General features: G+C 44.3%; 2 protein-coding genes across 2 annotated transcripts; both read right to left on the minus strand.

The window, feature by feature from the left end:
- Positions 1–7017: 7017 nt before the first annotated feature.
- Positions 7018–8584, minus strand: LOC123093642 (glutathione S-transferase F10). Its single transcript, XM_044515650.1, has 3 exons — positions 7998–8584; positions 7860–7908; positions 7018–7762 (listed from the first exon to the last, which is right to left on the minus strand). The coding sequence occupies exons 1-3, from the start codon at positions 8148–8150 to the stop codon at positions 7293–7295; spliced, it is 672 nt and encodes a 223-aa protein (XP_044371585.1). The 5' UTR covers positions 8151–8584; the 3' UTR covers positions 7018–7292.
- A 5440-nt stretch (positions 8585–14024) lies between these two features.
- LOC123093641 (glutathione S-transferase F11) lies at positions 14025–15293 on the minus strand. The gene is made up of 2 exons (XM_044515649.1): positions 14950–15293; positions 14025–14664 (listed from the first exon to the last, which is right to left on the minus strand). The coding sequence occupies exons 1-2, from the start codon at positions 15149–15151 to the stop codon at positions 14186–14188; spliced, it is 681 nt and encodes a 226-aa protein (XP_044371584.1). The 5' UTR covers positions 15152–15293; the 3' UTR covers positions 14025–14185.
- Between the last annotated feature and the right edge of the window lie 9360 nt (positions 15294–24653).

A 24653-nucleotide genomic window follows, 5' to 3' on the forward strand; every position in this document is an offset into this window, starting at 1 on the left:
AATGAATTTTCAAGATCATAAGAAGCATCACCCCAATCATGATCATTGCAATAAGTAGCGGACATAGCAAAACTAGCATCCCCAAGCTTGGGGTTTTGCATATTATTAGCACAATTGAAATTAATAGAATTTCTAATAACATCATTGTAATCATGCTTTTGATTCAAGGAACTATCAAGTATGGGTGCAATAGCAATAATTTCATGTTTAACATAAGGAACTATAGCAAGTTCATCTCCATAAGCATAATTAATATGGCCATAAAAATAGCAAGCATCATGTACATCAAGGGAGGATATCTCAATAAAATCAATGGAATCATAATTATCTATAGACTCATGCATATCATTATTTTCTTCCAAAGCAACGGCCATTCTCCAATAAATTCCTTAACATAGGCATTATGGGCATAATTTTCATAGCAATATTTAAGTATGTCAAAAAAATTAGATTTGTAGAGTAATATCAAACTTTTCAATCAAAGAAGCAACTTCATAAGCACCCTTAAAAGCAAAAAAAAATCAATTCGCTCGATATCATAGTAACTATAAACACCCTTTTCATAAGAAGATAAGATTTCATTATCATTAAACTCACATAGGTAGGGAAGGTGTTCTTTAGGGTTCTTAGAGCAACAAGTAAAATCACAAATTTCACAAAGATTCCAAGCATAACATAGCAAACAATTTATTTGATTCCATAATAGTCTCTATTTTTTAGACAACGGTGACGCACAAATGAGCATGCTCATCTAAAGATTTTTCCCTCAACTAAACTAGTTGGGGTTTCAGCACGAGCACATATGGATCGAAGATGATCCAAGTAGAAAACTTGAAGTGGATCCATCAACCTTTTTGTTTCTGATTTTCAATAAACACACAATTGTACCAAGCAAACAAGCAAACGAATGAAGTAAGACATAAAGGCAAATGAAAAAGACAAATATTTTTGTGTTTTTCTGAAAACATTTTAGAAGTGGGGGAGAGGAAAACGAGAGGAAAATGGCAAATAATGTAATGCAGGAGATGAGAGTTTATGATGGGTACTTGGTAGGCTTGATGTAGAACCACCCCGGCAAGGGTGCCAGAAATTCTTCCTATTACTTCTTGAGCATGCGTTGATTTTTCCCTTGAAGAGGAAAGGGTGATGCAGCAAAGTAGAAATAAGTATTTTCCTCAATTAAGAACCAAGGTATCAATCCAGTAGGAGGCACAAGCAAGTCTCCAATCTATGCACCTGCACAAACTAACAAACACTTGCACTCAACGCGAAAAAGGGGTTGTCAATCCCTTCACAGTCTCAAACAAGAGTGAGATCTAATAGAGGTAGGTATAAAAGATAAATAAAAAGGCAAACTAAAGTAAATATAAATAAAATGCAGCAAGGTATTTTTGGGTTTTTTGGTTTATAGATCTGAAAATAGACCCGGGGACCATAGGTTTCACTAGAGGCTTCTCTCTTGAAAGAAAGCATACGGTGGGTAAACAATTTACTGTCGAGCAATTGATAGAAAAGCGCAAATTTATGAAGATATCCAAGGCAATGATTATGAATATAGGCATCACGTCCGTGTCAAGTAGACCGACTCCTGCCTGCATCTACTACTATTACTCCACACATCGACCGTTATCCAACATGCATCTAGAGTATTAAGTTCATAAGAACGGAGTAGCGCCTTAAGTATGATGACATGATGTAGAGGGATAAACTCAAGCAATATGATGAAAACTCCATCATTTTACCCTTGATGGCAACAATACAATATGTGCCTCGCTACCCCTATTTTGTCACTGGATGAGGACACTGCAAGATTGAACCCAAAACTAAGCACCTCTCCCATTGCAAGAAATACCAATCTAGTTGGCCAAACCAAACCGATAATTCGAAGGGAAATACAAAGATATTTAATCGTGCATAAAAGATTTTAGAAAAGACTCAAATAATATTCATAGATAATCTGATCATAAATCCATAATTCATCGGATCTCGACAAACACACCACAAAAGAATATAACATTGGATAGAACTCCAAGAACATTGAGGAGAAGATTGTATTGAAGATCAAAGAGAGAGAGAGAAGAAGTTATCTAGCTACTAGCTATGGACCCGCAGGTCTTTGGTAAACTACTCACGCTTCATCGGAAGGGCAACAAGGTTGATGTAGATGCCCTCCGTAATCGAATCCCCCTCCGGCAGGGTGCCGGAAAAGGTCCCAAGATGGGATCTCATGGGAACGGAGGCTTGCGACAACGGAAAAGTATTTTGGTGGATGCTTCTGTTGGTTTGGGAATATTTGGGAATTTATAGTGCAAGAATTACGGTTGGAGGACTCCCGAGGGGCCCAAAAGCCCTCAGCCCCCCGGGGCCATGCTTAGGACTCTTGTGGCCTCCTCGGGAAACTTCTGGCCCCCTCTCCAAGTCCTATGGGTGTCTTCTGGCCCAAGAAAAATCATCACAAAATTTTTATTCCGTTTGGACTCCGTTTGGTATTCCTTTTCTGTAAAACTCAAAAACAAGGGGAAAAACTGGCACTGGGCTCTAGGTTAATAGGTTAGTCCCAAAAATAATATAAAATAGCATATTAATGCATATAAAACATCCAAAACATATAATATAATAGCATGGAACAATAAAAGATTATAGATACGTTGGAGATGTATCACTCATCCGGTAGAAATGCTTTATTTCTTTTTGTTCCCGTTACCATGGCATTAGGATTTTAAGATTTAAGAGGGGGATGCTGAGGAGAGGATCACATGCATTGAAGCAATCTCAAGGTTCAGAAATGATCAAAATAATGGTATTCATCCCAAAGATAGAGACGAAAGAAACGTAATTATTGAATTAGACTTGGCTTCTTTTTCGGCATGGGAAAAGGTTTGGCCATTCCACCATTAACAAAGGTTGAATCGGTTGACTCTGATTGACCTCCTGGGTGTATGAGAATTCCTTCGGTTTTCTAACTCTAAATAGAGGAATTAATAGAGCCATTCCTATCTCCTGGCCAAAGGGAAGTCTTCAACTCACTTCTTTGTTTGTTCAAAGTCATGTCCTTCAGTAATTATTATTTTTCCGAAGGGGGTCGTGCCATAGCAGCTCAAACCTTGCTCCAGAATGTTTCAGTTTATGTTCCTACCTATCTATTCTACGATCTATATAGGGAGTGGGGCAACGTTTTCTCTGGGTACCACCGGCTTGCCACCGGGTTGAAAGAAATCCCTCCGCCCACTTCCCTTAGTTATCTTCAACTCTTTCTCTTTTGGTAGCAGAAGGCATTCCCAGTATAAATGATGGTTCTTGTTTTCGTATTATTAAAGTTTTCAATTGTACACGAAAGAGGTTTGTGACCACTACCATTTTAGTAAGGTATTTGTCATCATATTGTTGGAGAAAGCATTCTTTGCTAACATAGCTCAGCCTAGCAATGGCTGGGAATTTCTTATCCCAGAATGCAAAAAAAATGCCCGCCAATTCATTGGTTTCAGTAGGTTTTCTAATGAAGTCAAGCCCCTTCTTGATGTCTGCTTCTCGACTATGATGTGTCTTACCATAGACAAGAGGCATATACACCTTCTTCACCAAATTTAAGTTCATGTCCATTCTGGAAACACATCTTTCTATTCCATCTTTTCCCGAATCTCCCTTCATGGAAGAAATAGAGGCTTGAGAAGGAATACCAATAAAAACCTAGTTCGGTCTCAAAAACCTAGTTCGCTCGCTAAAGCATCCATGGTTGAATGGTGAAAGCGCCCACCAACCTAGAAAGGCAAAATGGGTCAAAAACATTTGTCAACAGAACACTTCCCTATTCCTTGAACTGAAACAGAAAGCTTCTTGCATCAATTGGATTGAAAATTGACATGATTAGCTGCTCCTCCCAAGTACCCGAAGTAGGGTCAATCAACTCGTTTAATATTCAAACAAGAAGTTGGGGCGGGTCGGTCCTTGGAGCAAAAGTCCGCAGCTAAGCCTATTCTTGACTGACATGCAGATCGAGTCCATCAATTTCACAAGTATCTCGTTTGGTAAATAGTGATTTACTAGATAGAATGGATCTATTAACTGCTTCGGCTATGCTATTAAACAAAAGTCTAACTACTTACACTATGGGGATGGTGAGAAGAGATATATTTTACATCCTAGAGGGGCTATAATTGGAGATACTATTGTTTCTGATAAAAAGTTCCTATATCAATGTGAAATGTCTTACCTTTGAGTGTGGTTTGAACTATTGATTTACCTAATTGGAAGTAACCAATTAGGTTTACGACGAAACCTAAAAATCGATCACTAACCAATTTGACTACCTCTATGGGATAGACCACAACTGAAAACTATTGAGTAACGGCAGCAACTGATTGAGTTCAGTAGTTCCTCATAGAAAATTACACGCAGTGAGTGGTAATCAGTCCTGAAAGGAATAAGGTTTGGTGCTCTACGAAAATATTTGATTCACCAAAAAGTTCGCTTTATCAGACCAATCTATACCTACTATTAAAGGGAATAGGTATTCTTGGTTTGGTTTCGCTTTGTTTCGTCCCGTTTAGGTGATTCTTTTTGTTTCGTCCCGCCTCGAAGATTTTTATTATCTGTGGTGGTACTATTTTTTGATGCTGCGCAAGCTCGCTCACGTTTTTGTTTCTAGGTTGAACGATCGCTTGGCTGGGCCAGTGTATGCCATCGAAGCCCATCCAGGCAAAAAAAAATACGAGCGTCCATTGGGCTCCTGAAAATCAAGTAAAAAATGAGTGGGCTTCGTAATATTATCAAGTAAAATATAGATTACACAGTGGAGAATCGAACACAACACCTCTCATATCAAAAGAACTCGCGGTAATCAACTCAACTAACTTCTATTTGTGATTAATCCCACTTGAAGGGTTTATATTGAATCACCCCGATATACGTTCCCTAATTGCTTGGAAGACACTGAAAGGAATTGCCCTGAGATTGTGCTGCTGCCATGCAAATAAAGAGAAATATTCCGGGGCATTAATTGCCGGCGGGGAGTTCCCTTGATTAAAGGGAGGGATCATGATGGGGCTGGATTTGTGTGTCCTTTAAAGGATGCGGGATTTGTGGGCTGCTAACGCCTTGTACAATGGGAGGTGCTTAGAGAAATAAATCAGACTTTTCTTAAGCACCGGTGCTTATTTGTACAGGATAGACGCTTAACTAAGCGTCTCTCCTGTAGAAATAGGCACCGGTGCTTCAGAAAAACCCGGTTTATTTTTCTAAGCATCTCTCTAAGCATCTTCCATTGTACAAGGCCTAATGCACCCATAATTAACAGTTAACAGTTGCACAATTAAGGAAGGATTGCTGCAAGCCGACCCCTGCTATTAGGAAGAAAAGGAAGGAATTTAAAAAAAGAAATATGAAGTACGAATTATTTCGGGCAGTGTGAATGTCAAGTTAACAATTATTGATTTGTAGCCAATGGGAACCAACGTTTTGCATGTTTTTTATGACATCATAAAATTTCAAGAAAATATTTGTAAAATGGTGCGTTAAATTGTAATCAAACCGTTGTCCTTGAGTCCATGGACTCTAAAGGACCAATAACCAACTAGGCTATAAACATTTTTTGATTTTTTAATGGATTACATCCAATATTATGCGTACTCATTTGATCTAAGGTTAATTTTGAATAACTTAAATATTCTTTTTTTGTCATGAATGAACTGATGAGCCGGCGGTACAACCGGTGAGTCGTTCGTTCGTTTTTTAAACTATGATTAGATGGCCATGGCGAAAGAGCACGCATAGTTCGCTGCTGGAAACATACCCAAGTTCATGCTAGAGATGAAGAAGTAAGACGGTGTTGACAATGAAGTGTATGCAGTTTGTGTTGACTCAAGTAATTGATGTCGTCCTGGAGCCATGTGTCCCAGAGCGGCGAGTCGGGGGCGTACCTGTGGCCGTAGTACAGGTCGTCGGGGAGGCGGCGGCGGCGGCGATTGATCTCATCGCGCCGTGCACGGCCGGTCGCCGGCACTGGCGGGATGGGGACCCGGTCCGCGGAGAGGTGCCACCCGTTGGGGAGGTGGGCGTCGCTCCACGGGACCGGCGTCCTCGTCTCCCAGTACCTCCGGCACACGCCCGCACAGATGTACTGCCGGTCGCGCTCGCCGGAGGGCCGAGGGGCAATGGTGAAGGGGGCCGGCACGGGGGCTCGACGGGAGGAGCGCGGCGGAGACGCGGGGGCTCGACGTGCGGATGATAGGTGGGGCCGTCCGCTCGTGCGCATTGATGTGGGCGGGTGGGAGGTAGGTGGCCGCCTGCCACGCGGCCCCGAAGCGGACGAGGCGCGCGTCCATTTGGTGTCCGCCGCGACCCAAACCCGGCGCAAGTTTGCGCTCGAAATGGGTCGGCTCGGACACAAAACGGACAGGATGGGTCCGGGCCGTCGCGCGCTGGGCCGCCTCCTTTGTCCCTTTTGTCCCAAACGGACAGGGCCGGACAGGATGGGGGCGCGCGGTGGAGTTGGCCTGAGGACCGCAGGGACAGGGGTGGGTGGGTGCTTGACCAGCAATGCCATAACACTAATATAGTGGTACCATGGAATCCAGGCCTTTACAGTTTTTTAATACAGTACAATCTTTTAGAATCGTCTTTTTTTGGATAAAATTTCATTCGGCCATCGCATCAAGGTGATACAACTGCACTAAGTGCAAACGCGGCCTTTGTTTTAGAATCATCGCTTATCTATCCTCTATTTATTATTGTATAATAGGTCAATGTGGGAAGTTTTAGCGTTCCCAAGCTTCTGAGAGAAAACAATCAAATAGGTATGTTGGTCGAAAGTCAAGAAATATTAAGTTGGGCTTTTGACCAGGCATCTGACTTTCGAGCAAATGCGGCTCAAATTGATAGAGATCCCCTCCTTTATGTTTTACAATATCAACCGTTACACACGAAATATGCAACCAGAATGCAAGTTCGTAGAACATCTAAATACAACAACATTTGCAAACTAGAACTAACAGAAAATGAAATAGTGAAATATACACCTGATAAAAGATCAAGTTTCTTTCTGTTAATGGTATAGTGAAAAGCAGACAGTAGAGCACACCAGGGCAAAAGCATTTTAAACGGCGCAATGTACATCAGACATCACAAACAGGCCTCATATTATTCTGGTTCACAGGACAAACAATGAAGAGGATTTGGTAAACGACAACACAAGTAGCAACGATGACGAAAGAACACATGAAAGTAAGATCGATAGACGTAGACAGCTCTTCAACATGAGCTCGACACTTGCTCGCGACCACCAAGGTGCTAAGCCGCTACTCGAACGCGCCAGGATGCTCCATCTGCATCTTGACAACCTGCTCCCACGCCTTGCGCCTCGAGATTTGGTCGAACCACCTCGCCACATTCCTCCTGGAGGTGAAGAGCTTCCTCCCCCTCTCCGAGCTCACAATGTACTGCGAGTCCGGGAGGTGGGAGAGGTCAGCCAGGGTGAACTCATCGCCAGCTAGGTACTCATTCTTCGAGAGTATTTCATCGTAAACATTGAGGACTTGCTGAAGCTTCCTCTCATTCTCTGCAATGGCCATGTGGTCCTGAGGGATTCCCAGAAGAGGAGCAAATGCCAGCTGAAACACGAGGGCCGAGCTGGGAGGGTTGAAGCTCTGAGCCTCTGCCTGCAGCCACTGTTCTATTGATGCCCGTTCCAGAGAGCCAGTCCCATAGAGGTTCCTGTTTCCCTGGTTTGGGAACTGGGTACAGAGGTACCGGCAAATAGCCCTTGGATCTGCACAGAAGGTTCACGTTGCCTTTCAGTCCTCAAAAGAAAAGTGAATCCAGAAATGTAACGTGATAAGTGATAACTGTGTTCATGCTCTCCTTACCGACAAGAGTCTTGTCACCATGCTTGAATGTCACTTGTCCACTTGGATCCTGCAAAAGGATGAATGGAAAAATTAGTACATGCTTTACCTAATTCAAGATTTTTTGAAACTGAATAAGAAGTGATCGAAGCATCCTACCCGCAGCCTGATGAACTCGGGAAGCTTGTGCTGCCTCTTGAATGTGTCGATGCGGACGAGATCAAACTCCAAATTCTTCTCAAAGAGGCATGTCAGAACCCTGGCAACATCGGTGGATGCTGGCTGGCCAAACACCTGCAAGCCTGAAGCCATCCTTTCTCTTTGGCTTGATTGATCTCTTTGTCAGGCTATGCAATGGCAATGAGCAATGGTGACAGCAGGTTTCAATACAAGGCATTTAAAGAAAGAAAAGGTGGAATTCCATACTTGCCTTGCTCTTGCTACCTAGCACAATATTTTACAATTGGAAAGAGGAAAGTGTAAAGAGAAAGTGTGGTTCTGGATTCTTGCCTGCAAAATATATAGCATTGTTTATGTACAATCCAGTCTTTGATTACTTGACTCAGAACAAACAATATATGAGGAGCTCGTGATGTTGCATGGGTGGTTTGGGACAATTGATAGAGAGAACTTGGCTTGGATAAGTGAGAAGATTGGCTAGTATAACGCCCGTGCGTTGCCACGGGCTCTTCAAAATTTATAATCAGTATCTTTCATTTATCATCCCCTCATATTGGATGATTATGGGGTGCTCTAATTAGAAACACAACAATCAAATATTAGGAAATTTCACCGAACGAACAACAACGAATAATACGATATCTATCAAACGAATAAAATGAGGTCATATTTTTGGTCCGTCATGCACTTCTGTTGAAAAGTGCCTATCCCTTTTAGAATCAACCCACTGTTTGCTCGCACGCAAAAAAATACATATCTAAAGTGGGGAACCGATCGGTGCCAAAAAGAACTCAAACTCCTATCCAATCTCGACTTCGTGCTCTTCCACTTCCATTGATAAAGATGGGACGTCAAGGGTTTCATCATGATGACCTCGAGCAGCCGCCGACATCCCTCCCCACATCTACCCTACCCCCTGCTGCCGCTTGCACTGTCCTTGCTCCTCGAGGGAGCTAGGGACACAATGTTCTCTAGGATGGGCATGACCAGATCCACGAGGAGGCCACATTCTTCCATGGGAACCCAACCAAGCACACCACCCTCCGCAACCATCCAATCCCGGCCTAACAAAGTCAAGACCCGCCATCGATCCACAAATCAGGCTCGCCGCATCCAGGTTCACTGCAAGTCTGCGACGAGTCTGTAGTCGACATCTTGACTTTGGCTATCCCCACGGAAGAATCATCGGATCCTGCTTACTTTTACCATCACTTCGTCTCTTCCCAAGGCAGCGACACCACCCAGCCAATCACCACCACCGCTTGCGGCTTGCCTACATAAAATCATGAGAAATCCCCACGGCGGTGCTGTAAGATCACCTTGGCGACCTCGACAGTGACCGACTGGTCTAAGATCTAAGCTAGCCGCTCTTTGTAGAAACCAATAGAAGTAGGCATGTGACTCAGATTTGTTCTTTGGTGTGCATGCGTTTCTTGCTGCCCACCAGCTCTTGTCTACAACTCGCCTATCTCTGTACCAGCTCTTGGTCTACAACTCGCCTATCTCCATGCTCGAGACGACCAAGCTCGATGCGCAAGCCGCATACGTCTGCTAGAGCTATATCCAGGCCCTATGATTTTTGGATCACTGGCACTATGGGTGCCAGGACCGGAGTCGCCCTCATCCACCAAGTGGATCAAGGAGGTCCACCACCTAGACTCTACATCGCAACATTTTGTGTTTTCCTATAAAAAGTAAAGAACCTTCTCTAATAAACGTAAATATAACCTTTTGGTTTTATAGTCTCAACTTTCCTACACTTCAATACCAGAAGGATTTCTTGGTTTTATTTAATGATCTTCTTGAATGTCATTCACTTAGAAAGGTAGTAATACAATCTGTGATATTAAGGCAAATTATTAGTCATATTAAAGTGCAAAAGGCCCTATAGGAGTCAAAGCATGACTTTTATGGTTATACTGTAATTTGCAAGATCTGAGATTTATGCAAGTGTACAATTAGAGAAGAGCCAATTAAATAGAATTTCACATTCAGAATAGTACGATTAGCAGTAGCACTTCAATTTTTTCATGTTTGATCAGCTTGCTAGGTGGTTATCACTAAGCATGTTGGAACGATGAGCATAACCTAACTTAGTTCAGTACGTGTTGCTGCAAATTAGTTCAGTACGTACGAAGCTGTTGCTAATTTCAATGCCTGGCTGTTGCAAGTTTCTAATGAAAAAGTACTTCAGGTCAAAGGTCAGGGAATATACACTTTTGTTATCATGGTTGTTTCCTTATAGTGAACAACTTTGATCACCACTTCAGCAGCTACTATCTATAAGAAGACATTAGCTAAGTAGATATAGGCAAAGAAAGCATGTAGGCAAAACCAGAATTAAAAACATCCTTCTCAATGGAGCTCGTGCAGTTCGGAAGACCCTAATCATCGATGAGGGACCCCTCCGATGGTAGTATGGCGTGACAATTGCCGTCAATGACGACACCCAAAGTACCTTGCATAATCCATCGATCCAGTTCGGAACAATCAAGCACATACCTTGCAAAAGTGATGTGGATCTGAAGTAGAGGTGGGAAGGTAAAGGCTCAGGTGAGGTGGAATGAGACGTTGATATAGACGTGCACGCATGAGAATAAGGCGGTGCCCAGGATGGATCTCCATCGGAGGAGGCTGGATCCGCTGGGGAGGAGGTCGCTGTAGTACCTGCCATCTGTGCGATGGATCACGGGGCTGGCAGGCAGGGGGAGGGGATAGGAGGGAGCGGGTGGGCTAGAGCGCAGATGGCGGGTGCCCCCGACGACGGCTGGGAAGGATGGTGGAGGAGGTGGATGAGGGTGGCGGCGGCGGCGTCTGCGGTTGCGCCTCGTCCGCAGCCGTGCTGGTGGTGGTCGATGCGAGAGCCGGATGGCGTCGGCCAGAATCAGGCAGGGGCGACAAAGATTTAGAGGAGAGAGAGAATGGAGGAGATGAGCGATGGGAGGAAGGGCCACCGGCGATTGGGGTGGCCTCAGATCCGCCCTCCGTGGCCGCCTATTTCATGGGACGAACACCCGTGCTCACCGTCGGGCTCGCCTTCGGCCGCTGCCTCGCCGACATTCACGACGTAGAGCCCCTTCCTCCGATCCCATTTGCCAGGGAGGCAGCGCCATCCTTCATCGTAGAGAATGAGTCCACACTGAGATCCCAACCAGATCGTGATTGCGCCTCCCCAAACCGCAGCGGCACATCCCACTCCATCAACGACCAACCTATATGAGGCGGAGGGTCAGTGTAGGACGCGAGCGCCGTCACCATGGACGTGGGGGACGCCGTAGGTGGGAAGGAGGCGGCGACGGCGTTTGTGTCAGCAGATCGCACGACGGTGACGGCGTTTACTCGAGGGGATTGAGAGGAGCTGCGTTTGGTGCCGGGTGGGTTCTTTGGTGCGTGCGTGGGGCTGGAGATTGTGATAGGTGATCAGGTGAGGGCGTGCCATACCTGGATCGATAGCCTTACCATACCTGATGGTAATTTAAATTTATTACCATATTCGATATTTCCCGAGTTATGGCCTTACCATACCTGGATTGATAGCCTTTGGGGTAATTTACATTTATTACCATATAATTACCATATTCAAAATTTCCTGAGTTATGACCTTACCATACCTGGATTGATATATTACTATACGTGGATTAATTATGATTTATTACTATATGATTTATTACTATACGTGGATAGCCTTACCATACCTGGTGGTAATTTAAATTTATTACCATATTCGATATTTCCCGAGTTATGGCCTTACCATACCTGGATTGATAGCCTTTGGGGTAATTTAAATTTATTACCATATTCGATATTTCCCAATTTATGGCCTTACCATACCTGGATTGATAGCCTTTGGGGTAATTTAAATTTATTACCATATTCGATATTTCCCAATTTATGGCCTTACCATACCTGGATTGATAGCCTTTGGGGTAATTTAAATTTATTACCATATAATTACCATATTCAAAATTTCCTGAGTTATGACCTTACCATACCTGGATTGATTTATTACTATACGTGGATTAATTATGATTTATTACTATACGTGGATAGCCTTACCATACCTGGTGGTAATTTAAATTTATTACCATATTCGATATTTCCCGAGTTATGGCCTTACCATACCTGGATTGATAGCCTTTGGGGTAATTTACATTTATTACCATATAATTACCATATTCAAAATTTCCTGAGTTATGACCTTACCATACCTGGATTGGTTTATTACTATACGTGGATTAATTATGATTGATTACCATAAATACGTTGGGTATTGCCGGTCAGACGAGAAAAGAGAAAAACCGGTGGGAGGGGCTGGTGGGAGGTGGGACGAAGAAAAACCGGTTGAAAATAAACCGGTTGAAAATAAACCGGTTGAAAGTGGGGGGGACTATTCAACCAATTCGTCCATTAGGAGTAGAGATTTCTGTCAGAGTGCAAGAATAATTTTTTCGATAAAAGCAACGTCCACCGTATGGAGTCACTAGTCAGGTATATGTTTAATAATCCAGTCATTGATAACTTGACTGAGAAGAAAAACAGTATATGATGAGCTCATGATGTTACATGGATGGTTTGGGACAACTGATAGATAGAATTTGGCTAGGATAAGTAAGAAGATTGGCATCAAGTACCAGCTGTGATGAGGATCTGATGGCTTCTGTCAGGGTACAAGAATAAAATTTTCGACATAAAGTAATGTCTCCCATATGGAGTCAGGTATAATTCAACCGTTGGTCTGATGGAAGAAAAAACATACTGGGATTGAAATCTATGCACACACATAAATTTTGATCCCAGTATGTTCTATTTGGTAGAAGAACATAACTGATTTATTAGGAGTAGTGCCTATAAAATGACAAGCTGAATTCAGTTGCTTAAGTTTTACTTCCTCTGTAAACAAATATAAGAGCGTTTAGATAACTAAAGTAGTGATCTAAACGCTCTTATATTTCTTTATGGAGGGAATACATATTAGATTAGTATGAAGAGGCAAAATAAGAAACTGCTAAAATGCATTGACCGAAGTGATAATCAGCATGTCATCCTGAGCATTTAGCTCACTTCAGCCAGCAGTACTATCAGGCTTGGATAAGTAAGGAGGTTGGCATCAAGTACCAGCAGTAACGAAGATCTGATGACTTCTGTCAGAGTGCAAGAATATATTTTTCAACAAAAGCAACATCCCCCATATGGAGTCAGGAATAATTGAGCCGTTCATCTGATGGAAGAATCTTTGAATGTGCTTAGCTTTCAATCCCAGTATGTTTCATTTGGTAGAACATAACTGATTTATCAGGAGTGGTACCTGTAAAATGACAAGATGAATTCATGCTTAAGTTTTCCATGTTATATTACTGATAATAGTGTGAATAGGCAAAATAAGAAGCTGCCAATATGCATTCACTCAAGTGATAATCAGCATCTCATTCTCAGCAACTGAAATAAGTATTATTTGGCTTGCATTAACACACCGCTGAATTCTTTGAACATTTGCACTGCCTCAGATTTGCCAGGACTCTATTTGTTTCTCAACTTTTCTCGTAGCCCAGAATGGATTTATCCAAGTATATTTGAGAAGGACAAATACTACAAATGACAACTCGCACTTGTTATTTATCTTCGAATCATACACCCCAATCCCAACACTGCTAGTGAGACAATACATGGATCAATATTGAATCAAGATGTGTCATCTTGCATTACCTTACATATATATCACCTAGCTTAAGGCCTGGATCAACAATTTGATGTTGTAGATAAGCACATTTTTCTACAGAATTGGTCAAACTTGAATAAATTTGACTTAGGACAAAGCAAGAACTTCAATAATTTGGAATGGAGGGACTAAAATTCAGTAGGTAAAGAGATTGTCAGAGTGACCCACTGAAAGTAACAGGGTAGTAAACCAACGTCTCAAGAATAGATTTATGTGGATTATGGGATGCAATCGAGTTCCAACAGGCAACAGCACAGAATTGAGAAAACAGAGGAACATATCCAACCATGCAAACTCAATAATACCACAGAGATAGATAGCAGGATAACATATTGTACAAAGCAGCCCGAGTCTTTCACAACACAATTAACATTTAGGAGTGGTGGCAACACATAACAGAACGTGACTAATTGCCACCAGAAGCTGCTCGGCCAAAAAAATGAAGGGGGCCTCAAGCTTTAGAGGGTCGTGGTACACTCTGCAACTCGACAACCTTCTTCCATGACGGGCGGGCGGAGACCTCATCCCACCATCTGGACAGATTCTTTCTCTCGGTGATCAGACCCGCCTTGCCGGTCTTGCTCACAAGAAGATCAGTGTTGGGCATGTGCACAAGGTCGGCAAGGGTGAACTCGTCGCCGGCGAAATACTGGCTCTCCGCCAGCCGCCGCTCGTACACGTCGAGCACCTTGGCAAGCTTCGCCTCATTCTGCTCGACCACGGCCATGTCGGTGGCCATGCCCATGAGCGGCGCGAAGGTGAGCTGGAATGCGATGGCCAAGCTTGGGGGGTTAAATGCCTGGCCTTCAGACTCTACCCATTGCTCAATGGCGGCACGGCCTACCGCGCCGTCTTCTTTCCGGCCTAGGAGAGTCTGGTTGCCACGGTCGGAGTACTGGTCACAGATGTAACGGCAAATGGCCCTTGACTCTGCCAAAAGATGAACCATACAACTTGTGAACACAAACGACCATTTTACAGATATCTTTCTTTTCTTTCACATTCAGGGGAAAGTCAACCGATCATCCATACATATGAACATGCCAACACTGGAATTTAGCCTCAATTCAGAAACTGGATAATTACTGATAAAATGCATACAGATCTAGGTAAAATTTCCATCTTTATCAACGAATGGCACTTGCAATTGACAGAGAAGCAAAACAAGATGTGAAGAAACTAGCTGCGGAAGCAGGAGAAGAGGTGGGTACCGACCGAAGACGGTGGTGAGGTGGTCTTTGAAGGCGGGGACCTGGCCGAAGGGCTGGAGCTTGAGGAAGGAGGGGGACTTGTGCTCGCCCTTGGACATGTCCACCGCCTCGAGCTGGAAGGCCACGTCCTTCTCCAGCAGGCACGCCGCCACGCGCGCCACCGCCGGCGAGATCGCCGGCCCGTACACCGTCACCGGCGCCGCCATCGCCGCTCCTCCAGACCTAGACGGACGGAAAGGGGATAGGAGGTGGGTAGGAGGTGGCGAGTGTCAGATGCTACTGCACAGCAAGAGCGTGAGTCGACTTGCATTTCTGTGTCCCTGATTTCTGACAGATGGGGCAAGGTTGGATTGGATCTTCCCTATGGCAAATTTGTTTCAAAATTTAGAAATTTACTCCCTCCGTCTTAGTATAATATAAGTTTGTCTCATAATATAAGATCTAGTGTAAAAACGCTCTTATATTATGAGAAGGAGGAAGTAGTTTGCAATTCTTTGTAAGGACGCTTCGATACAAAGAAATTTTATACTCCCTCCGATCTAATAGGCTGCGTCAATTGATTTGGATCAGAGAAAGTATTTCCCTTCGTTTTATAATATAAGATGGTATTATAACCAAAACTCTGTTCATTAACGTAAGATGTTTTGTCACAAATTTGATTCACGGGATTGGAACCTTTGCATTTTTTCTAAGATTACTTTGCACCCTATTTTGGTAAAAATATCCATCCGCTAAACCTCATTGTACAAAAAAAATTCTACAGTGTTAATATTCTTTTATCCAAATTATTGGAGTTTTTCAATTCTATGAATTATACGCTTTTATTTTTCATGTACTTTCAAGTTCATGTGAATCAACAGTTTAGTTCGCTCCTGGAAACCGTTCCAGCAAGGTGTTAGGGATGTGATCTTCTTGTCTTCTCTTAACGCTGGTGACAATGCGAGTCCCTGTCCTCTTCGTCCGCCTCTCTAGCAGCAGGAGCCGAGGGGACCTCAGCAGTTTCACTCCATCGGAAGATAGGATGGGCGTAGTTTTCTTTCAGAGGTGCCCAAATGGTGCGGTCTTCTTGCCGGTCTTGGATCTAGCGAGATTTGTGTCCGGTGGTCGGCGCAAGACACTCAAGCGTAGCGTTGATGTCGATTGTTGCAGTTGTGTTTGGTGTTTTGTACTGGGGTGCATGGATGGTGGTAGGTGGTGGCTTTCCTCTTCTTTAACCACATTAGATGAAGTTGATGTCTCAAGGATCTAATGGACACCGGAAAACCCCTCGTCCAACATACCACAAAGCCTTGGTATCGTCGGTTGCGGAGGTCCGGCTCATCGGCTCGAAAAGCATCCTTTCACTACTAGGGAAAAGCCTAGCAGTATCGCTGGTTTTGGGCCTATCAGTAGCGCGGGCAAGCGCGCTACTGATAAGGCGCTACAACTAAAGCTTAGCAGTAGCGCCGGCGAGCACGCGCTACTGATATATCTTCTTAGTAGTAACGCGTTCCGTGCCAATCGCTACTGCTAATTACTAGTAGCGCTTTCGATAACAATCGCTACTACTATTATTCCTATTCCATTTCATTTTGATTTTAGGTCGCATTCATACACATGTATACATCTTTTCATATAGTAGCAATTTAGAGATTGTCTTAACATCATAATGAGTTATTAAATCACTAGGTGAAAGAGCCTTGGATTAGTTTCAAGTGCATGGATTCAAAGTAACCAATGGTCACTTTGGATCCATCCATTTGAAACTAAGCCATGGTTCTTTCACCCAATGACATAATAACTTATCATCATCATCATAATATATCATTGTCATATAACTCCTCATAAGCATCATTTTCGTCCATGATGAGACATCATATAACAACTTCATCACTACTTATTGTAAGGGCATATTTACCCCTAAGGTGTTTTGGTGATTGATGACAATGCGTTTGTGGACTAATCGTATGCGTTGAGCTTTTCAGAGATTCATCCTTTGGCACGAGACGATTTCCTCCCCTCGGCGTGTTATTCAAGACGGTGCAGCTCTTTCGTTTCTATGCTGGTGGACTAGTTTCGTAGGAGTCACTGTACTATCAAGAGGAGATCCGCTTTGGTCAGGCTAGGGTGGAATCAACACGTACACTTCCTTATCGCACCCATTGAACCTTCCCGCTTCAATGGAGTACTCTTTCCTCTTTGTGGCTGCTTTGGCTGGTCCTAGCGGTAGTACCGCGGGCCAGAGCGGTAGTATCGCCCAAGCGCACAAGCGGTAGTACCGCTTGGAGCCTTCCGTTGTAGTACTGCTGCGGCTCCGCGCCCCTACCACCTCGACTCGAGGGCTCCTTTTCTCGTGTCGGGTTTTGCAGCACTAGCTGCGGCAGTAGAGGCGGTAGTACCGCCCTTACCACCGCGGTAGTACCGCTCAGGGTCCAGGTCCTTGCTCCTTCTCTTTGCGCGGCAGTACCACTGAGTGGGACGATAGTACCGCTGGCTCAGCGGTAGTACCGCTCTCCGCGGGGCTGCTAAGGGGGGTAACTGTTGCATTGTTCCCCCCACTATATAAGGGGTTCTTCTTCCCCAAAGTTGACCTACCTATTCCCCCAAAAGCTCCATTGTTGCTCCAAGCTCCATTTTCGCCCGATCTCTCTCCCTAGCCAATCAAACTTGTTGATTTGCTCGGGATTGGGTGAGAAGGCCCCGATCTACACTTCCACCAAGAGAAATTTGATTCCCCCACTAATCCCTAGCGGATCTTGTTACTCTTAGGTGTTTGAGCACCCTAGACGGTTGAGGTCACCGTGGAGCCACAGTCCATTGTGGTGAAGCTTCGTGGTGTCATTGGGAGCCTCCAATTAAGTTGTGGAGATTGCCCCAACCTTGTTTCTAAAGGTTCGGTCACCGCCTTCAGGGGCACCAATAGTGGAATCAGGGCATCTCGCATTGTGTGAGGGCGTGAGGAGATTACGGTGGCCCTAGTGGCTTCTTGGGGAGCATTGTGCCTCCACACCACTCTAACGGAGACGTACTTCCCCTCAAAAGGAAGGAACTTTGGTAACACATCCTCGTCTCCACCGGCTCCACTCTTGATTACCTCGTGCCTTTACTTGCGCAATCTTATTTGTTTTGTATCCCTTGCTTGCTTATGTGCTAGTCTTTGTTGCATCATATAGGTTGCTCACCTAGTTGCATATCTAGACATCCTACTTTGATGCAAAGTTTAATTTGGTAAAGAAAAGTATTAAAATTGTTAGTTGCCTATTCACCCCCCTCTAGTCAACTATATCGATACTTTCAATTGGTATCAGAGCCTCATCTCTTTTTTAAGGACTTTGTCGTCCGAAGAGTATGGTTGACACCATAGATAGTGTGGAGGAGCACTCCGGTGTGAATCCTACCTCGTCTACGGCCGATGGGGGAACCGCGGTCTCTCATGAGGAATTCAATGTGGCTTTAGACACATTGAAAAACTCCATGACGACCGAGGTTGAAAGCATGTTTACTAAATTCCTAGAAGGACTTAAACTGTCTACCTTGCCGATGAAAGTGGGTGATCCCACTAACAAGGTGACGTATGCTACCTCCGACAAGGGGGAATCTAATAGTGAAAAGGGTCCCTCTACTAGTGGTAGAAATGGCACCGGCATCTTTGCCCATGTGGAACCTCCAACTTATGGAGGACCGATTCCCTCTACTCATTTAAATCATGCCGGTCCTCCTCCTAAGATTGTGAAAAATGAGGATTTTGATTCTTGGGTGTATCTCTTCAAGCGTCATTTAAATCATGTGAATACTAATCTTTGGAGAATCATTGAAGAAGGTTTCTATCCACATGACCGAAGCAACTTCACCCCTAGAGAAGCCGTGGATAATCAATTCAATGAGAATGCTCTCTTCATCATCCAAGATGCAATTCTCCCCGAAGATCTCCCTCGTCTTCGACCCTACACCATGGCCAAAGACGCATGTCATTGCATTGTGTCTCTCTATCGGGGAAGCACAAGCATTCAACGCTCCAACTATGAAGTGGTGCAAGATGAAGCCGGTGAGTTTGCAATGAAGGAAGATGAAGAACCTCGTGAGCTCTTTCGGAGAGTAACCAAACTCACGGTCTCACTCTGAGATCATGGGAGTAAGGACACGGATGACAATTAATTGGATCAAGCGCAAGTTCCTCAAGGCCATGATGCCCTATAACAAGGCCATGTCCTCCGTCATCCGTCAAAGACCGGAATTCCACTCCATGACCTCGAGCGAAGTGTTGGATGAGTTCGTTGCTATGAGCATCTTGGACAAGACCGCCGACAACGCGGTGCTCCGTTCTCAAAGAACAAAGAAGCCAAATCTTGCCTTGAAGGCCAAGGTCATTGTGTAAGAAGAGGAATAATAGGAAGATGAGGAGGGCAATCCCGAGGATACTAAATATGATTATCATGAGCACATGGCTCTTGCTTCAAGGCAATTTTGGAGCAAGAAGAACACAAGGCCAAATTTCAACAAGAACAATTCAAGTGGGTTCAAGGGCAAGCAACGAGTGAGAACTTGTTACAATTGTGGAAATGTGAGTCACTTTGTTGTGGATTGTCCTTACGAGAAGCGGGAACACAATGGTGGCAAGCTCATTCGAAAAGACAAAGCCAAGTCCTTCCCCAACAAGAACAACTTCACCAAAAAGACTCCTACTCGAGGGTTAGTGGTTCAAGAAGAATACCGTGAGGACGACGATGATGATGAAGATGGAGAAGTAATGACCATGTCCTCCGTTGCCATTGCCACAACTCCTCGGGTGTCTCTCTTTGATTCACCCAACGAGAACATCACCGCCAAGTGCCTCATGGCTAAAGCCACTAACAAGGTAACCCCCAACATCAAAACCACCATCATTACTAATCCTTCCTTGACGGATTGCATTGATGAAAATGAGGGGTCTAATGAAGAGATGAATGAATTTGAGTCTTTTATGAGTAAACTCAAGGGCAAATCCAAGAAGCACTTTGTTGCTCTCTTGGAACAACTTGGTGAAGCCAATGACATGACCGAGGCTCATGAAGAAACCATCTTTAAGATGGAAGGCCATAGTCGTGACTATGCCGATGAGATATCAGATCTTTCTAATGCTCTAGAGGAAGAGCGTGGGCATCGTTTGACTCTTGAGGAGTCACACAACGATGACCATGCTAAATTAAAGAAAGATCTTGATCATGCTCTTGTTGTCTCTCATGTGGCAAACTTCGAGAAGGCTAAACTTGGGGTTGATCTTGCTAGACTCAAAGAGGAGTTTGATTTACTTGACAAGGCTCACAAGGCCTTGAAGGGTGCTCATGCTAGCCTCAAGGAGTCTCATGCTCAACTCCAAGTGAAGTTAACCAAGGAGAAAGCCACTTTTCCTCATATGGTCTTAATTGATAATGCAAATGCTACTAACCCGTGTTGTGAGCATGTGCATCTTGTGGAGGAAAATGCCAAGTTGAAGGAACAACTCGAGAAAGGCCTTGTGTCTTGCCATACAAGGTGAGAAGAACCTCAACGACCTTCTGAGCAATCAAAAGGAAGTTGTGGCCAAGGAGGGAGTTGGGTTCACACCCAAGTCCAAGGATAAGAAGAAGAACGAGAAGAAGAGAGACAAGACCAAACGACCTCCCCCTCTTAAGCAAACTTTTGTGAAGGAGGGAGAGGGTGCTTCTAAGGAGAAGAAGAACAATGTGAAGAGTAGTGATGTGAAAAGGGGCAAAGCCACCTCTTCCAACAAAGCCGGCGACTTTAACCCTTCTTATGTGCTGTACCGTGCTAGTGATGGGCATGTTTATGCTAAATTTGTTGGCTCTCCTTATGAGTACATTGAATGGTCTATTTGGGTTCCTAAGACCCTAGTTACTAACATCAAAGGACCCATTACTCAATGGGTACCTAAAACCAAGCATTGATCTCTTGTAGGTGTTTGCTTCCGGTGGGGGATCATGGTTGCTCGATAGTGGAGCAACAAATCATATGACCGGAAGCAAGGACTTGGTGGTGGACGTGTAAAAGATCCCATCTATGCCCACCAATGTCGAGTGGGGTGATGCCTCATCTTCTAAGGTATTGGGTCTTGGCAAGGTTGTCATTTCTCATGATCTAACGATCGAGAAAGGCATGCTTGTTGAGTCCCTTGCGTACGATTTACTTTCCGTTTGTCAACTTGCACTCATGGGCTTTGCCACTTTCTTTGATATTGATACCGTGGCCCTCTTGTGGAGCAAGACTCTTAAAGTAGCCTTTGTTGGGCATGTCGAGAACGGTCTCTATGTGATAAACTTTTCGGAGCGACCCACTAAGACCGCGACATGCCTAATGGCTAAAGTTGATGTGGGATGGCTTTGGCATCGCCGTTTAGCCCACGTTAATATGAGATCTTTGCAAAGTCTTCTTAAGGGGGACCATGTCCGTGGACTAACAAATGTTAGTTTTGCCAAAGATCGTGCTTGTAGTGCTTGCATTGAAGGAAAGCTTCATGAGAAGGTTCACCCTCCCACGACTATCATCTACTCGAAGAGACCCTTGGAGCTCCTTCACATGGACCTCTTTGGGCCTCCATCCTTCGATAGTCTTGGGGGTAGAAAGTATTGCTTGGTGATTGTGGATGACTATTCAAGATACACTTGGGTATATTTCTTCAAGAGGAAGAGTGAAACTCAACAAACCATCATCAACTTTGCAAATGAAGCTCAACGTCAACATGATGCAAAGATCTTGACAATAAGAAGTGATAATGGCACTGAGTTCAAGAACTACACCTTGGATGAGTTTCTTAGTGATGAGGGGATCAAGCATCAATATGTTGCTCCATATACCCCTCAACAAAATGGTGTTGCGGAGAGGAAGAACCGGACATTGATGGATGCGGCAATGACCATGATGGCGGAGTTCAAGTCTCCATACAACTTTAGGGCTGAAGCCATCAACACTGCATGTCATGCATCTAATCGACTCTATCTCCGCAAAGGCTTGAACAAGACTCCTTATGAAATACTTACCGGTAACAAGCCCAACCTCAAGTACTTATGGGTGTTCGGGTGTAAGTGTTTCATTCTCAAGAAAGGTGTTCATTTGTCTAAATTTGAGGCTAGAGCTTATGAGGGCATATTTGTTGGTTATGCTACAAACTCTCATGCTTACCGTGTTCTCAACAAGTCCACCAGACTCATTGAGGAGACGTGTAACGCGGAGTTTGACGAAAATAACGGCTCCCAAGTGGAGCAAAGTGGTACTTGTGATGTAGGTGATGAAATTCCTCCCCAAGCCATAAGAAGAATGGGTGTGGGTCATATCTACCCATTGAGGAACCCCTTGTGGCCGAAGGAGAAGGACAATGCTCCACTCAAGTGGAGCCATCACCAACCCAAGACCCACACGCTTCCGAAGAACAAAGTGAAGGCCCTCAACCTCGTGAACAAGACCAAGGGCAAGATCAACGTCAAGATGGTGATGAACCACCAAATGATGCCCAAGGTCAAGTTCTCCCCCTCGAGCAAGTTCAAGATCAAGAGCAAGCTCAAGATCTTGAACAAGTTCAAGACGACGCTCAAGATAATCAAGTTAATCCTCCTCCTTCCACATTCGGGGAGGAATTAGAGCGTCGTGATGCGAAGATTGCTTCCAAGATCACCACCAAAGGCCATCTCATGGAGAATGTGGTTGGAAGCCTAAGAAAGGGGGTAAGCACTCACAGACAATTAGCAAACTATTGTGAACATCACGCGTTTGTCTCTTGTGTTGAACCCCAAAAGGTCTATGAGGCGCTTGAAGATTCAGATTGGCTCAATGCCATCCATGAAGAACTCAACAACTTCAAGTACAACAAGGTGTGGAGATTGGTGCCAAGGCCGTCGGGGAACCACAACGTCATTGGAACCAAGTGGATTTTCAAGAACAAGCAAGATGCCCATGGGAACATCATTCACAACAAGGCAAGATTGGTAGCACAAGGCTACTCCCAAGTCGAGGGTATCGACTATGGTGAAACCTTTGCTCCTGTTGCTCGCCTTGAATCCATTCGTTTGTTGATTTCTTATGCTTCCCATCACAACTTTAAGTTACAACAAATGGATGTGAAGAGTGCTTTTCTTAATGGTCCTATTAATGAGTTGGTTTATGTCAAGCAACCCTCCGGGTTCGAGGATCCCTACCTTCCGGATCATGTGTATCAACTCGATAAGGCACTCTATGGCCTTAAGCAAGCCCCACGTGTGTGGTATGACCACCTTACCGAGTTGTTACAAGATCGTGGATTTGAGGTTGGGCAAATTGATCCCACTCTTTTTACTAAGAAGGTCAAAGGGGAGTTGTTTGTATGCCAACTATATGTTGATGATATTATCTTTGGTTCCCCTAACAAAGCTTTCAATGAAGAATTTGCCGCTCTCATGACCTCTAAGTTCAAGATGTCTTCGATGGGAGAGTTGAAGTTCTTCCTTGGTTTAGGTATCAAGCAAAGAAGAGAAGGTACCTTCATCAACCAAGCCAAATACACTCAAGACATGCTAAAAAGATTCAAGCTAAGTGATGTCAAGCCGGCTTCTACTCCAATGCCTACCAAGTGCCAACTTGACATTGATCCCAATGGTAAAGTGGTGGATCAAAAGGTATATCGCTCCATGATTGGCTCCTTGCTTTACCTTTGTGCATCTAGACCGGATATCATGTTGAGTGTGGGAATATGTGCACGGTTTCAAGCCACACCGAAGGAAAGCCACTTTGTGGTGGTCAAGCAAATCTTCCGATATTTGGCCCATACCCCAAACTTTGGCTTATGGTACCCAAGAGGAGCAAACTTCAAGCTTGAAGGATATACGGATTCCGATTGGGCGGGAGACAAAGTGGATAGGAAGTCCACTTCCGGAGGGTGCCAATTTCTTGGTTGCTCTTTGGTGAGTTGGTCTTCCAAGAAGCAAAGTTGTGTGTCTCTCTCGTCCACCGAAGCAGAATATGTGGTGGCCGGTAGTTGTTGTGGACAACTCTTATGGATGAGGCAAACTTTAAAGGAGTACAGTGTCATTTGTGACAAAGTACCTCTTTGGTGTGATAATGAAAGTGCCATCAAGATTTCTCTCAACCCGGTGCAACATTTCAAGACTAAGCATATTGAGATTCGGTACCACTTCATCCGGGATCACATTAGGCGAGGGAAGATCGAGCTCATGTATGTCAACACTCATGATAACCTTGCAGATATTTTCACGAAGCCTTTGGATGAAGCAAGATTTCCCGAGTTAAGGCATGAGCTAAATATCATTGATTCGAGCAATCTATCTTGAACCCTTGCACATCCCACCACATTCAACATGTTGTCTAGTTTAGGTGTAGGCATGGACATAGGGGGAGTGTTGTTCTCTCAGTGAACTCTCCCTCCCCCCATTATGCATAAATTGATCTAGTCTTTCACATTAACCATTTTTTATGGTACTTGTGCTTCAAGGACGAGTTTTGGTCATGGGCCCAAGGTTAAAATCTTCGCGGCGCCATACCTCTTGACTCAAACATAGGTGGCCTCGGCCTTCGCCCTCTCTAGAAGAGGTGTGTCTTGGCCCCTTGCTAGTTTGTTCGCTGCCAAGTTAGTCTTTTCTCCTCTTATTGTCATTGGTTTTTCCTTTTTCCGAGCTAAGCCGTGCTGTCTAGTTGCCGTGGCTTTCTGGGCGGTACTACCGCCCACCAGCGCGGTAGTACCGCTGCGGGGCGGGGCTAGGGGGATAT

The sequence above is a fragment of the Triticum aestivum genome, chromosome 4B (assembly GCF_018294505.1).
Source record: "Triticum aestivum cultivar Chinese Spring chromosome 4B, IWGSC CS RefSeq v2.1, whole genome shotgun sequence".
In the NCBI taxonomy this organism is placed as follows: Eukaryota; Viridiplantae; Streptophyta; class Magnoliopsida; order Poales; family Poaceae; genus Triticum; species Triticum aestivum.

What these genes read in the sequence shown, in the direction of transcription:
- LOC123093642 (XM_044515650.1), bottom strand. Translation starts at nt 8,150, where the DNA reads ATGGCTTCAGGCTTGCAGGTGTTTGGCCAGCCAGCATCCACCGATGTT. An exon ending in CCGAGTTCATCAGGCTGCGG is followed by an intron (nt 7,909 to 7,997) that starts GTAGGATGCTTC and finishes ATCCTTTTGCAG; the next exon opens with GATCCAAGTGGACAAGTGAC. An exon ending in TGGTGACAAGACTCTTGTCG is followed by an intron (nt 7,763 to 7,859) that starts GTAAGGAGAGCA and finishes CCTTCTGTGCAG; the next exon opens with ATCCAAGGGCTATTTGCCGG.
- LOC123093641 (XM_044515649.1), bottom strand. Translation starts at nt 15,151, where the DNA reads ATGGCGGCGCCGGTGACGGTGTACGGGCCGGCGATCTCGCCGGCGGTG. An exon ending in CCACCTCACCACCGTCTTCG is followed by an intron (nt 14,665 to 14,949) that starts GTCGGTACCCAC and finishes ATCTTTTGGCAG; the next exon opens with AGTCAAGGGCCATTTGCCGT.